Below are 15,606 nucleotides of genomic sequence, written 5' to 3'. Positions count from 1 at the left end.
AATCAGTTTCATTTTGCATAAACCAGACAATTTTTCTAGTGTGTAGCACAAAGTGTATTTGATTTGAGATTTCTCCATCTCCCTTGGCAGTCTACTTGATTTTCTAACCTGCCACATGAGCATTAAACACCACGTGACTGTGTGTCTTGTTTCTTTTTATTATATTGTCTGCTTTTTTTTTGTCTTGGGCATTTCCACTTACCTCACCATCTCTTATTCAGGTTATTGGATGCTGGTGAGGTAATTATTTCCTCTTAATTGAGCAGTTTTCTCAGAAGCCAGGAAATCATGCATGCAAGTTAAAATGATATCAGCATGCCAGTCAAGACAGTTGATATTGTTTACTAAAATGTGATATTTCTTACTTTGGCATTCTGGATTTGCCTGTGTCCGTAGCCATACAGACCAGATTCTTCTTTGCCAGAACATTAGCTTACCGACCTGAAAAGCGCTAATGTTTGTGATTAGTCTTAAGGACATGTTTAGACCATTTCTGGTCAGCAAAGCACAAAGAGCTTAGTCAGCTATCACGGTGATTGACTTGTGGTGTAAGTGTTTTGCTGAGTGAGGGTTTCACTCAAAAAGGTAATGATCAGTAGGGCTAGAACAGTAATGGATGCAGGGCTTTATCTTGTTTTCTGCCAGGACCCATCACCACCTCCTTAGACCTGACAGTTTTACCCTTCCTTACCCTAAAGAGTAGGGAAAGTATTGTTAGTCCTCTTTACTAGATGAATACTAGGTACCTCAAGTTACACAAGAAGATCTTGATAAATAGGGAGCTGAACATAGCTCTCCTCCGTCCTACATGAGTGCCTTAATTTTCCCCCAAGCTCATTTGTAACTCCTGCTGTGAAAGTGGTGGAGTTCTACATGCAAAGGGGTGGTGGGAGCTGGGTGACATGAGAACAGAGGGGATGCTCATGTGGATTTCTTTTTTACTGTTTGCTTAGGTGCCACCCTGTGTGTGATTTGTCAAGATCGCAATTCTCTTCGCCAGACTGTTGTCCGGCTAGAGCTGGAAGATGAATGGCAGTTCCGACTGCGGGATGAATTCCAGACTGCCAATGCAAAAGAGGACAGACCACTTTTCTTCCTGACTGGACGGCATATTTAATTGAAAAGAGACACATTTCCTGAATGATACAGGAGACTAATTGCTACCATCTCATGAAATGACTTTTGAGAGGCTCTGCTTTCTGAACAGAAACAGGACTGTTTTCCATTGTGTATTAGAATGATATCTAATCAGACAATTTACACTCATATTTCCAAATATTGAAGTGACTTTTCTAATTTAATTGTCTGATGGAAGTAATTCCTAATTCCTGGGAGAGATGCAGAAACTTACTACTCTGCATGGCGGAAATCATTTTGGATCAGAAGGGAGGTCAATGAGTGCACTTCTTCTGTGACAAAAAAGACCACATGCAAGTTCATAAGCAAGAGTTTTAGAAAACTTTTTGTACATTCCAGAAATAGAAAATGTAAATTTAGGAGCAGATTTTGTTTTACAAGTCTTATTTATCTAACAGTTGGCACAAGTTTACAGGCATTGTTACAGTTTTGTAGTATACTGCTACTGATTGATCCAGGTAGGCTTTTTATATGAAGATTTGTAAAGTATATTTCTTAAATAGTGGGAACTCAGTTGGAGCCTTAATTTTTGGAACAGGTGCCACACTGGATAGTTTTACTATACAGGACTCTTGGGATAGAAGCATAATTATATGTCTGGTTTTATTAGCATAAGGAAGAGACTCAAGAAAGTAGATTTTAAAATGAGATTTGAACATTTAAACCTAAAACTGAAATTACCTTGAGCAACTGCAGAGACCAAATGGAGAGACTGACCTGCAAGTGACTTATTACGTCTAGAACAGTGGCGTTTCCTGGTTTCTGATTAAATTGTTGCACTGTCTACAGACTTCACGCTGGGCCCAGTGCACTCAAGACAGCAGATGAGATGGTTCTGAAACACTCCCAATACACTTTCTGGGGATATTTTCTTGCCAAGGTGCTTCAAAAGAGTGAGAAAATGGAGACTACATCTCTGAAGAATTCAGGTGGAAATCTAAAAACATGTTCTAGAATGGCACCAGGCATCATGGTATTTTGTACGCTCTAAATGTGAAGTCAGTGATCACGGTCTTTGTCGAGGTTTTTGGAAATATTCTCTGAGTTGCAAACTTCATGTTTGTCTTTAAAGAATCAGTGTTAACTTCACTCAGTCGAGGTGCAGGAATGATGAGTATAGACATTGTCAGAAGACATCTAATATTTGGGCAGTCCTTTCTTGCTGGATACACCAATGGGAGGATCATTGATTTTATACTGATGAAATGCCATTAGGTGGCTGAGTCCATTACAGCACTGGCCTTGAAATGCAGACATCAGTATGACTGTGCCAAAGAGCTAATTTAAGTTCATTTACAGGGAAAAGGTAAGTTCTGTAAGTTTGAGAGACTTAGATCGCTATTTACAAGATAACTGCTAGAAATCAGTGTGTTTCTTTATTTCATTGTCCTTGTTTCAGAGTGAGAATTCACTTCGTTGAAGTTTTGGGAAGGAAGGCAGGCATTGTCCTGTGTAAATAGTATTACTTGTTCAGTTTTCACCAGTTGATTAATTAATTTAAACCTTTTTAAAGAAGTGTGACATTCATGTCTAATCAATCCTTTATAAATAAAGTTCATGCTGCATGGACATCTGTCTTGGTGATGTACAGGACCGTCAAGCATGCTTTTGTCGGGAAAAAAAATGGTTGGCTGAAAGGAGCTAATATAATTAAGGAATGCTCTGAACTGATCAAGAGAAAATACAGTACTGCTTAATGGCCTAAAGAGTAATGCAGCCTTAAAGATGTAAGAGTTTTTACAAGAACTCAGAACTAAAGATGGTGAGTTGAAATCTCCTTTCCTGTAACCAAATACTTAAACAACTTACACCAAGTGTCTGTAAACTTTCCCTGTGTTTTTGACCTGAGATTTGCTTTGCAAGTCTTTAGACATCCATTTTCTCCAAGAAACTGAATAAACGCTTAAGGTATACAATAATAAACAAATAAAAATAAATCACATAGTTTCTTAACATCCTCTTTTGCCACAAAGTCTTCAAAACTTTGACAAAATGCAGCTGCTAGTGGGCTGAAACCATCATACTCTTGAGTGTTGCTTCACCATTAACCTTTTGCCCCGTGAGTACCTACCTACTGTATCCTGTCTACAGGACAGGGGTCACAGGACCTGGCCTCACCAGACGTATGTCTATCGCATGACCAAGTGCAATCATTCTCCATCATGGAGTACATACATAAGCAATCACGTATATGGTGAAACTTGCTTGCACAGCCCATTGTCTGATAGAGCACATCCTGCTATAAGACCAGATAAACACTTACTGTGTGACCAAAATGCAGTTACTTCTCATCTATGACCAGCTATGTACCAAACATGGTAGAAAAACATGGCATTTTGTTCACAAGATGCCAAATAGTAATGGTAGATCAGTCAGGGAGAGCCGCTCTCCAGAGCTCCATCCAAAAGTTTCTTCATCCCTGACCTAGTTTACAAGCTAAGCTCCCTTAGACTGTAAGTTTTCAGGGAGAGGGACAACGTAGGATTCATGTCCAACTAGGACTCTGAGGTGATGCAGTAATACAAATAAATAATAATGGTAAACAAAAGCAAATCTGTTTGGGTGGGACTGGCATCCTCTGCTGCAACTTCTTTGTGCTGTAGTTGTTTACCACAGGTGCATGTGTTGGGCTGGGAACCCAGGTCCCAGCTCCACCCTTCTCTTGTCTTGCCTTTTGTGGGAGGGAATTACTGGCTTTCAGTCCCAGTGATCTTTGCAAGAAAACTTGGCCCGTGCCCATTATGTACACAGATCTTTAAGTCTTTCCTTTCTGACTTTGAACGTGGCAAGAAGATAAAATTCTCCATCACATGGATTGACTTGATAACGTAGTAGCAAACAAAATAAAAGGCATTGCCTGAATGCTTTTACAGTCTTTTTACAGCTTCTGCCTTCTTCTCCACTGCCTTCCATGCTTGCTGGTTTAGTCATCCACTATTATCACCTGCAGATAGTATTGTTAGCATGTTCTATATTTGGTGTCAGAGAGTGAAGTATTTTATGATTCAGCTTCTGCAAAAGACAGTATCCAAATATAGAGAAGGTTACTGGGAAGGTGACATTATTTTCCTTCTTGCCATCCTCTCTCCACTATCAAAGCACTCTTCACAAGTACTTAATCACTAATGTCTGGTATCTAATGATCTGGGCATTACAGATGATTTGAACACTAGAGGATGTAAGGGGTTTCATCCTTCCCTAGCAAGTGCCTCCTGTTGTGACAGGGAATGTACAGATCTTGGCTCCCACTCTGCATCTAAAAACAGCTGCGAAATATTGCTTGAGAGGGGGCTGCTTTTCAAAGGCTGTATCTGTGGCACTGTGGTGAAATGTGTCACTTGCACAAAAAGAAAGAGGTACAAGGAATAGACAAACAACCCAAAGGAAGGGTCAGGGGAGAGGTTTACAGGGTGGAAAATGGAGAGCAAGGGAAGTGGGGGCTATGAATGGAGGCAGCAGCATGGAAGAAGCTGGGGGGCAAGTCGGGCTTCTGGCTGCGGTAGGAAGTGTTTGCTGGGGCACAAGGACGCTGGGCAGGGGCTGTGTGCAGTGCAAAAGAATCAGGATTTCCACAGGAGGGGAAATTCAGGTGAGTGGTGTGAGCACCCAGCTCAACAGGTCCCGGCCACCTGCCATGGGCTGCCGGGCTAGGCTGGGCTGGGCTGGGCTGGGCTGGGCTGGCAGTAGGGCTTGGCAGGGGATCAGAAAACATCACTCCTTCCTGGGGTCTGTTGCCCAGCCACTGCCACGGCGTCTGTAGCAGAAGTGACCGTGCCAGAGCTGTTTCTCAAAGTGGTAACGCATTGCAATTATCTTAAAGACCAACCTCTGCTTGCATCCATCTGCCACGCGCCGCTCACCCAGACAGCACAGTCCCGCACGCTGGCCGGCACCCACACACCCACGACACAGCCTTTCACCGCACCATGCACAATCCGCCACCTTGCCTTTCCATTCTCCCACCAGAGTCCTCTGCTCACACATCGTCCCCCACCCCTCAGCAGCCAGCCTTAATATTTTATCAGCTGTCACTGAAATACGGTGGCTATGCTGGTGTGAAATAAGATCCGTGTTCTTTCCTTTTTCCTGCTTCCTTAAGGACACAGCTCTTTGATGAAGTGTAAAACTAGTCCCATACATCCTCATCCTGTTGACTGTCTTCTACCCCTTATCCCTGCTCCAGTCTTCACCTGAAGAATACTCAGTGGTTCTGGTCATTTGCAAATGCTTTTATAACATTTCCAGTCCTGTTTTGACAGCCCCCAAAATAACTATTGATGATTGTGGGGGACACAATTCTGGGATTTTTAAGGCAATAGTCCAATTGCTGGCATTGCCCATTGCTGACATATTTTTTGGAAAGGGAGTGATGGGTTGTCGGATATAACAGCGAGACTTCTGCTCAGTGAGAAAAAGATGTTTGGAGTCAACTGCCATGATTTTAAGAAAGGCTTTATAAAGCTGCTTTATATGTAAATGTGGTTTTGATTAAAATCCTCAAGAAAATTGAAATGTTTGATTTAGATTTATGGAGTAATAGAAACAGAAGGAAATTTCTTCACACTTGTTACATGACCAATGTGTTGATTATGCACTTAAACTCTGAACATACTAAGGAGTATTATTCTGGCAGTGTGTGCTGAGGTGCTATAGAAAATGTTATGTGGCACTGTTAACAGCAACTTAACAATTTTCTTTATACTTAGAGACAACAGGATTGATAGGAAAGTGAGTTTTTACTTGTTACTACCTATAGGGACCAGTAACAGTTTGGAGAACAGTTATTGGCTCATAGGGTATTGCAGTAACCACTGGATTAATTCTGCATCATATGATACCTATGCAGAATGTGCTTTTGCAAACACACAGAACCTGTTTTTTGGTGATGCTGTGATTTCTATTTGAACTTAAATTATTCTTGTAAACACTGTTGATTTATCAGCCATAAATCTCATAGATCTGTCCCAGACAAGATGGCACCGGTGTTGGGGCAGGCTGGCAGCACTGTGTACCCGTCTGCAATCCCCCGCTAGGCTCATGTTTGGGCTGAACATGCAGCATCTTGAATCTTACCTCTGCAGGAGATGCAAAACAACAGAGTTACAACTCAGCAGCTGTGTAAAGTAGATTTTATTCTTCCTTTCTTAATATAGCCCTATTTCAGGTACCAAGGTGCTATAAATTGCCATGGGTGTTTATGAGACAAAAGCCTTTACAGAAAGAAAATAGAGAAGAGCAGTTCCATATGCTTTGTCCACGGCAACTTCAGTAATGTGAAAAGGCTGGAGGAAGTTAAACTAGTTGAGGTGAGTGACGCTGTCCCAGTACAGTAGAATTGTGATTGTATTTAAAAATATCTTAAATTAATATTGAAGTTGAACAATTATTCTGTTAAAAATAAGATGACATAATCTTATCAGTTCAGCAAAATAAAGTTCACACAAAGGTTACCATGAGCTAATATTACTATATTTAAATGTTCTGGGATGATGACAAATGTTTTTTTCCTTCTCATGATACAGCACTTACAAACACTGTTTATAAAAAGAAGTTGGCTCCTGTTTACCCTGTGGCATCACGCAGTGAAATCCTTAGGCAATGTTTAAAACTGACATCAAGATTTCTGTTTACACTGCATAACTATCCAGCGAAACTTATTGCTGCAGGATCTCACAGAGACTATGAGCTGAGCAGGAGTCCAAAAAGCTTATGAAGCTTATGTGAACTGTGAGTCTGAGAATATCTTCTGTGAATTTTGTGTCAGCCCCCGTGTTCCACGTGTGTCTGGTTGAAAACACCAACCAGGGAAGTAGCAGCAAAGTCCTGAAGTCCTGAGAGTGGGGAAATGGGAAGGGAGTGAGGGAAAAGCAGCTGCTGGGGTCTTGGGGGAGCACTGGGACGGAGGCAAAGAGACAGTGGCCTGGCTGTGTGGGCATGGCAGCAGAGGAGGTGGGAGGGGAGCAGGTGGTGGGAATGGCAACCTTGGGAGAAGGCTGGGAACCACTGTCCTAACTTATGAAAATTATGGAGAAAGTTCTTCTTACATCTGGTTAGTATCCCATTTCTGGATATCTTGATCAGAAGTGTTTGGTGATGGTCACCCTTGGACACAGGATACCAGACTATCAGATGCATTGATCTAGGAACAGCAGTTGTTGGGTTCATATATGTTGCACAGAAGAAATGCTCGTACTTGTTAGTGCTTCCTGGTGAAAGCAGAAAGGTCCTGATGTTGGACGGTGCAGAATATGACAAAGGCTTCAGAAATACAGTGTGCCGGGAAAGATGCACAGCCACTTCTTGAAGAATTTTATAAATAAACGTTTTGCAATGTATTACAATGATTTAAACAGTATTTCTGATAGATTGTTATACTTCTCCATTACAGCTTGAAAGCAAATTTAACAGAAGAAATGGGTGGGACAGTGGAAAATTACTTCAATAAACAGTGGTTCCTATCTTTTAAGTTTAGTGAATAGACCTTTCAGCAGAAGCAGGAATGCCATTGAAATTCATTAGGTGTGGCATTTCCCTGTTTAGCTGAAATGAGAAGAATTGTATTGAATTTCCGTCCCTGAAATTGTTTCAGAAAGAAAACGTGATCTGTCAGATAGTTAATAAATGGGTTTCTGTGCTTACAGTCTTAACATTTGGTGAACAACAGAAACGAGTAACTTGAGCATCTTGGTAACTTAAGCGCTGTGCTGTTTTCTCTTGGAAGTGGTAGCCTACAACTTGAGAGTGACTTGGCTATTGGGCCACTTCAGATTCTGAGTTTCTAATGTGAAACGTGAAAGAGTCTAAGTAAGCATCAATTTTTCTGACAATTAGGTCTCTTCCAGATGTCTTCCTGTGATCCTAAGTCACCCATCAGGAGGGACGTCCATCGGGGGGACTGGCACCAGTGGGCCAGAGTGGCAGTTTCAGGGGCAGGAGCAGGTCAGAGACGGCAGCACGAGGCTGCGTGCCAGCGCAGGAGGGATGCTGAGGGCAGCCCAGCGGACTCTCACAGGCCCAGTGAGTGACTGGAGTGAGCCATGCGTGTGTTGCTTGCACCTGATGCCTGTCCTGTGATGCAAAGGGACATTTCCTTTGCCATGTCAGACATTTGCAGCAGTTTGGCAGCTGGGTTAGTTTTGGTTGATGCACAGGAGTAACATCTCGTTCCCAGTACTCCTAAAGCTTAAAGGCAACTCCATGCAGCAGTGAGCTTCCATCTCAGCTGGGATGTCACAGCTCTTCTTGAGACCCCAGAATAAATTGTTTTAGGAAACTGTTTCAGACTTTAAAAAGCCCTGCATGTTGTAGTTTGGGTTAAGGAGGATGATGGCGGCAAGCACAGCTGATGCTGATGTTGCTGTTGAAAACACACTGTCAAACACAAACACAAACACAAAGCCTGTGTGACTGTGATACTCTAATTCTCAAGCTGACAATGCCTGGTGGGCTGCCAGCTATCAGAGAAGGCTGTCACTTTTTAGTCCTCTCTGTCTTTACATGCTGGCCAGCTTAGTGACACTCACAGTGATGAGAAACCACGTGCTGGCAACAGGCTATTTCTCTACTCAATGCTGTATTTCCAAAGTTTTTGTTTTCCATCACTTAATTATTTTCCTACTTACTGAATTTGCATATAGCTTAAGGTTAACTATCAAACATATTTGGGCATATTGGTTCATTTGGGCATATTGGTTCATTTATTTGGCTCGATAGTTCATTATCAGCTCATAGCTAATGCTAGGACGCTCCTGCAATGGTGTGCTATAAATAGCCATTTTGTTACATAACTCAGTGGAAAGATTTAGAAGCCTTTGCCCAAAGTCAGAGATGGATCGGAAGGGTTCAGGTTTTTTGACAGCAATTTTATTTCACCAGCTGCCAATTTTATGCAACCAGATGTCTTATAAGCAGAGGAATAATAAATCCTAAAATTCAAGATAAAGGTTGTGAATTTGAAAGCATATCATAGCTGTGAATTAGTGGTCAGTTCAAGCACGAAGCCTTCCCTAGGCCTGATCTTGGAGACAAAACTGCCATTCCTGTCAGCTGCCAGAAGTGATTTCAAGACACTGGACTCGGCAGTCCCCTCTTACAGAACCAGAACTCTCAGGTATCAGGGCAAGTTTGTCTGAAGTTACATAGGGTGAGGTCTCTAATAATTGGATTCTACATTCTGGTACCGAACCCAACAGAAACCAAAGACCCCACAGAAGACCAAAAGGAACAAATGGCAAAGAAAATGGCCTTCTTTCAAACTTGATTGCACAGAAGAACAGAAAAGCTGTGCTGCCTTCACATCCATACAGTTGTGGTTATGGAGTTGTGGGGCTGTGCAGAATGGCGGATAAGATTTTGACATTAGGAACCTGTCTTGAAAACAAAATTAAACCATTAAAATCCGTACTAAATATGATTAATGATGGTAATAAAATGTGGGCAGTGAAAATTCCTTATATTCTGTTCACAGAATTTATAACTCATCAAATTGTCTGACCATAAAAATCTCCTACAAAAGTAAGGATACTGACTGTTTGGAAGTGAATTTGTGTTTGTCAGGCTCAAACTTTTCACTGAACCTTATGACTTAATTAGGATACTTGAGGAGTCAGTTGCAACGAAAGTGTGCTCTGGTTTCCTGAGCTCAGGTTTCTTGCTCTGACTGTGCTTCCAAGAACTTCAGCAGGTAAAATTAGCAAGCAAACATGATCGCTGGCAAATTATATTCTCTGGAGCTTTGTTGTCAACAGCTAAAACTGGAAGGCAGCATTTTTGTATATGGCCGAAACCAAGAGTGGTTTTAGTAGTGTATGCAAAGAATGGGGGAAAATGATCAGCTCAGGATGTCGTCTGAGGAGGAGGACCAGCCAGAGATCCCTACCGGCTCCCCTTGGTCATGGGTAAGAGCTTATGCCCTAAGGTTGCATAAATAACACTTAAAGCTCTAGAAAAAAGTAACAAGCTGTGCTGTGTGAACCTAGATAGAACTGAGTATCATCAGCTTTTTTACTCTCCTGTTGAAGTTTGTGTTTCATTAACGGTTAGATTGTCTGTTCTAGTTCTACCTGTGCACATTTTAAAAAAAATTGAATGGGGAAAACCTCCTTTTGCTTCTGCTGTGTATGTCAGATGCTACAAGAAAACCTGGCTGACTCTGTACTGTTTGCTTTGCTGTCTCACTGGCTGTGTAAAGCAGCACTGTTGAAAGATACCTTTTAGGTATAATGGAGGGAAAATGATGTAAGCAACAGTGTAAATGTTTGCTCTGAAGGTCTGCATTAAGAAAAGAGCCAGTGAGACCCCTATTACAAATACAGAAATCTCTTGCCATAATTTTTTTGGTAATACAGAAGCTGCCTTAATGAAAGACAATCTGCACTGACGGTCCCCTAACAGTGGTTGCATGGTCCTGTGTTTTAAGATCTGGGCTTGATGCCTAATGCCGCTAGAGAGGATGTGGGACAGTATGGTTTTCTGATGGAAAGATAGAGGATGCCTTCACTTCGAAAGGGCTTCAAGTGGAAATAGGAACAGCCCTACTGAATGGTCTGGGAATTCTCTGTTTCGGGAAAAGACGGGGGGGTACAACCAAGGCTTTCAATTACTTTTTAAAAAGCATTAAAGCCATTAAAAAACAATTATATGTCTTGAAATCAGTATATATGGTTTCATTTCATAACCTTAAATTTCCATATCTTTTTATAGACATACACATCTATGATTTTTCTGGAAATGTCAACGTTTGAAATGGTTTCTAAGTGTTTGTGGTCAGGCACAAATATGTGTGTAAGCATGGAACTGATATTTCCTGCAGGTACCCAAGGATTTATCGGAGACAATTGCTTTTTGAAGGTAAAAGGCATAGAATAAATTGGTTTAGCTGATGATAGGAATGTGGATTTAAAATAGTCTCACCTTTGGAGGAACGTGCAGGGAGGATGAAAAGGAATACCAGTTGTTCTCACTATCAGGACACAGGTTTCCTGGTGAGCAACAGTATTTGTGTGTTGGTGAATGTCTATTTTTGATGGGTAGGAAGATAATTTATAGATGTTGATTTCTTAATTAAACATATGTGGAAACTTTCTATTTCCACTGAAAATTCCCTACAGACTGAGCAGAATGCAGGCTGGGTGTGGAGAGACAGGTACTGAATAGTTAGCAGATGGTTGGAGTGCTGAGCAACATCTAAACTACATTCAATATAACCAAACTCTGAGTATAAACAAAGAAGACAAGGATTTTTTTTTTTTAAACTTCAGACATCAGTGTATTTCTGGCTATCAGTTTTATTAAAAATTAAGATGTGCTACACAACATTTTGACTATTGTATTTGTATGATGTATACTTTAGCTTAAGTTTCCTTCTGGGAATTTCCTTCACATATAAGTCTCTTAAATTGCCAAGGGAAATCGCAGATCCCACTGCTCCATGGAACAATCTGTTCTGCAACAAATGTGTAAGTTTCATTACAAGTTAAATAAACAGTGTTATTCAGCATATAAAGCATATTGGATTTCTGATAGAAATAGATGTGCTAAAGATCATTTGAAACTGCTGCTATTGGCCTTTAGGAGTTGCTAACTCTGGGCTTCTGCTAGGGACTTCAGAAAAGAAGGACCATGTCCCTCCATAGATTTACTGAAGTGCTTCTGCATGTCAGTATGTTGGAGAGTACAGAGGAAATTGTGGTCCTTGGAGAAGATGACAGAATACATATATTTGAGAACACTAAAAGCTCATACTAGAGAGCTCTTCGAGAAAAAGATTCCCTAGGTATGCATAAATAAACATATGAGCCGAAGGCTTTGAAATGTAGCATGTGATTAAAAAACTACATGCTTCCAGAAGCAAAAGTTTGTTTTTGTAAGCATCTAGACCTCAAAACACTTCCTCTGATTTACCATCACATTGCAAGAGGACCACACAAATATGATTTCATACTGACATTTTCTTTCCCTAAGGATATGAATGAGAGTGTACACTTCTGTCCTTTTCAGAGGAGGAATAAAGAAAAAATAACAAATAAATTATGCACCACTGAGAGAAGCTGATATTACACAGTGGGGATGGTGGTACTAGAATTTAAACACAAGTGCACTTAGTCTTGAAACAGAAAGATACTTAGGAAGACAGCTTTATGGTAACTACACAAATTAAGCAGCAAGAAAAAATTACCTTAAAAACCTGCATAATCAGTCCAGTTTCTTTTCCACTTTTGACCAGTCATTGGAAATGTGATGGCATGTGAAGTTTCAATAGAAAATTGTGACTAACCTGTGTTGCTGGAAATGGGAATGTTCAGAAGGGAGGGCTCTGCTGGAGCAGTGTGACCTGAAGCCCAGGTTGCTGCTGGACTATTTAGGTTATGCTGTCCTTAAGTATTTGCCTTTCTAGAACTCCTGTGAAAGTAAGATAATTATAAATCCTCTGCAATTGCTATAGTGCATTGCCACAAGTTTGTAAGGATAATGCAAAGGTAGATGCCTCTAGCCCATTCTTGCACCAGTTTAGCCCATATCTAAATTGGGGAGAGGCTGCTATATGCTACAGTGCTCTCTCATGTTGGGGAGAGCTTATTTCACAGTTCTGGATAGCTTGGGAAGGGCAGACTAAAGCCTCCCCAGTCCATCCCTGCCCCCTGAAAGCACTGTACTGGCAATATCCCCAGACTGCACCCTGCAAAGGTGGGAGCAGGTGACGGCCAAGGAGGTGAGAAGGTCATGATGTACAGAAAAAGGGGTAGGAAACAGCATGTCCACCTCGGGGGAATGGTCTGGCTGTGACGGTGGAGTCAAATGTGGCAGCGCTGTGCCACCGGTGTTTTGACAAGGCTGGTCTTCCCCACTCCCCTCTTCCCACTGGTGACAAACCCTCGGTGACAGACACTACCAACCTGCAGGCAGTGACAGTGTCTGCAAGTGTCTGACAAGCTGGGCCATGTGTTACTGGTGCGGAACTCGTCCCAGCCTCACCATTAGCATAGGGCTGGCACTGGGACTGGCAACCACATTTGAGCATATTTGCCAAACGACATGGGCTGGGGGAGCTGGAGAGGCCAGGGACCATTCCTGCGCTCACCTGTGCCTCCCTGAAACCATGCTCGCCCCCGGTCCCAGGGGTCAGACGCTGCTGCATTGAGGGCTGCCCTGTTTGCTCTGCTCTGCTGGGGCAACCCAGCAAGGTGGTGGAGCCACTACGGCTTCTGCCCACACAACACCACAAAGCCAAGCCAGGCCATAAATAACAACAGCAGTGAAGGGGTGCCATGGTCGGGACGGCTGTGTGCTGGGCATGGAAACCTGATTTCCCATTTTGTGACCGGGACAGGCAGATGTGGGGCGTGCGGTGGCAGCCGGGCTTGTGTCACGTGCTGTTGGCAACTGGGCACAAGCATGATGTATGGGGATGAGGCTGGTGGTGGGGACACGGAGGAAGGCCCTTTATTCCAGTGATTAGTTTGTTTGGATTCCAGCTTTTTCATTGTTTTGCCAGTTCGGTCAGGGGTTATTTATTTTGTTTTTAAGAACGTGCTTGAAATCCCTGTGCCTTGGGTCAGCAGCCGTCTTGGCAGTGAAGGACGGTGTGAGGCTGCTCTGGGGGAGACACGTCGGGCTGTGTGCCTGCTGTACGGCGGGCTCTATGGCTGCTGTACGGCGGGCTCTATGGCTGCTGTACAGCGGGCTGTATGGCTGCTGCTTTGCAGGGAGAGCCACCAACTGGAGTGGAGGAGTCCCAGGGTGGCTGTGCAGCTTCTCTTCCAACCAAATATTGCCCAAAATGGCCACTGCTGGGCCATGTGTGGAGAACGTTTCTGCTCGTCCAGCCTGGGGCAAAGAGCAATAGTATTCAGCAGGGCGACGGGACTATCTCGGATGGAGACACGGTGCCTGGCCTGACTTGCCCCCTGGCATCCCTGGGCATTGCTGCCTTCGTGCTGTGTTCCCCCTAGCAGCCCCAGCAGCTGAACCATGGGGTGATTTTCTGAGTTACACTTTGTGGTGGGTGGGCATTGAAAACCAGTAACATATTTAGCAAAAAAAACCACATTGGAGAAAAGAGAATATTATTAAAACACCTCCAAGCTCTCCACATGGTGGCATTTCTTTCAATTTGGCCCCATAAAGATTTTTTTTTTTACTTGATAACTAAGAAAATACTGTGGGCTGTGTAGCTTAGCTAACAGGTGCTGTCAATGCTGTTCACACTCAATTACAGAAATATCTAGAAGGGACATTGAAAGTATTCACCCCCCTTTGTTATCACCAAATTTTAGAGCAGGACTGGGCCTGTCAAAGCATAGCAGACACAAGGAGATCTGTGCAAATTCCTGAATAAAATACAAACTTCCCATACTGCCCTAGGCAAAATTCAGGTTTTATTTTCCAGTGCTTCCACTTATTGTAGGTGGCTCTGCTCTGAGATCCTGGCTGCAGACCTTCATGTTCAGAGGAATTTCTGCAAATTTCACCTGAACTACGAGCGCTGAGCATCTGTGAAAATCCCCCCTGAGCTGCTTGTAGCGGGTACCCAAAGTAAATGGGCACACTTGGAAACTGTAACCTTCATTTCCCTCCTCCCCGGAACCTTTTTAGGTTAATTTAACCTGAAGGTTATATTGTATTTTGAGATCCTCCGGAGAAGCCTTCTAGAAATGCAAAGCCTTGCTGCAATTAAGTTGCCATCTGCTGCCAGTGCTACAGCTGCAGTTGATGCTGCCATGGGAGAGGGACTGGTTGGCTGCTCAAGGGCAAGTTTCTATCAGTCTCTGCCCAGTCCCAGGCCACACCACTGGGTCACTGATAAAACACTGTCATTTCTCCAGGGCTGCAGGCAGTCCTGGATTTACCAGATTCTAGTAGGGGGTAACAATTTAATTAGCATCATTTTCTTTGGAAAGCTAAAAACATCTGTGTGTCTCTCACTGTGAGAGTTTTACTGCAAGAAAACTTATCCTGCGTAAATCGGAGAGAGCAGGGTAGGGCCAGTGGCTGCTCTCACCGCACCGATGCCGTGCCGGCTCAGACCAGCTGGACATCAGAGCCCATTTACTCGGTGGCCGCGGTCACCTCGAGTCTCCTGCCCTTTATAGCAAGGATGTCCCCAGCTGCTCTGACAGCAGGACTGCTCCCAGCTGTCCCCACAGACGGGAGTGGTCTGGGCCCTGGGACTGCCCCATGCCATGGACCTTCCCCAGCGAAGGATCTCTCACACGAGGCCTGATTCCCCCCGCCTTTCTGACCTGCGGCTCATCTGTACCACTTCAGGCACAAGGATTCAACTACTGCCCTATGCACAGGGTCCACGGTGTGGGCTCTTGTTCTGTTTTATTTTGGTGGGCCTTTTTGCAGCCACCTGCTGAGCAGACCTCAGGCTTTTCAAAGGCAGGAGCTTCTTTCTCCCACGGTGGCCTTACCCCGCCATGCCCGGCAGCTCAGCAGCTGCAACCCGGGGAGCAGGTGCTGCCCGCT

The 15,606-nt window shown here is 43.3% G+C and overlaps 1 protein-coding gene across 10 annotated transcripts in view; it reads left to right on the top strand.

The window, feature by feature from the left end:
* GREB1 (growth regulating estrogen receptor binding 1) overlaps positions 1-3,062 on the top strand; it is a 103,045-nt gene extending 99,983 nt beyond the window's left edge. For 6 of the 10 annotated variants that reach the window (XM_072858579.1, XM_072858581.1, XM_072858580.1 and 3 more), the window contains one exon: positions 954-3,062. In XM_072858579.1, coding sequence (XP_072714680.1) covers positions 954-1,117 — 164 coding nt within the window. In that variant the 3' untranslated portion in view covers positions 1,118-3,062. The remainder of the gene's footprint in view (positions 1-953) is intronic. The other 4 variants (XM_072858586.1, XM_072858584.1, XM_072858589.1 and 1 more) reach the window with 1 other exon arrangement.
* The last annotated feature ends 12,544 nt before the right edge of the window (positions 3,063-15,606 follow it).

This window comes from Ciconia boyciana, chromosome 3 (genome assembly GCF_034638445.1).
Source record: "Ciconia boyciana chromosome 3, ASM3463844v1, whole genome shotgun sequence".
Lineage (NCBI taxonomy): Eukaryota > Metazoa > Chordata > Aves > Ciconiiformes > Ciconiidae > Ciconia > Ciconia boyciana.
Note: the sequence above shows the minus strand (reverse complement) of the source record. Positions and strands in the feature narration are given on the sequence as shown.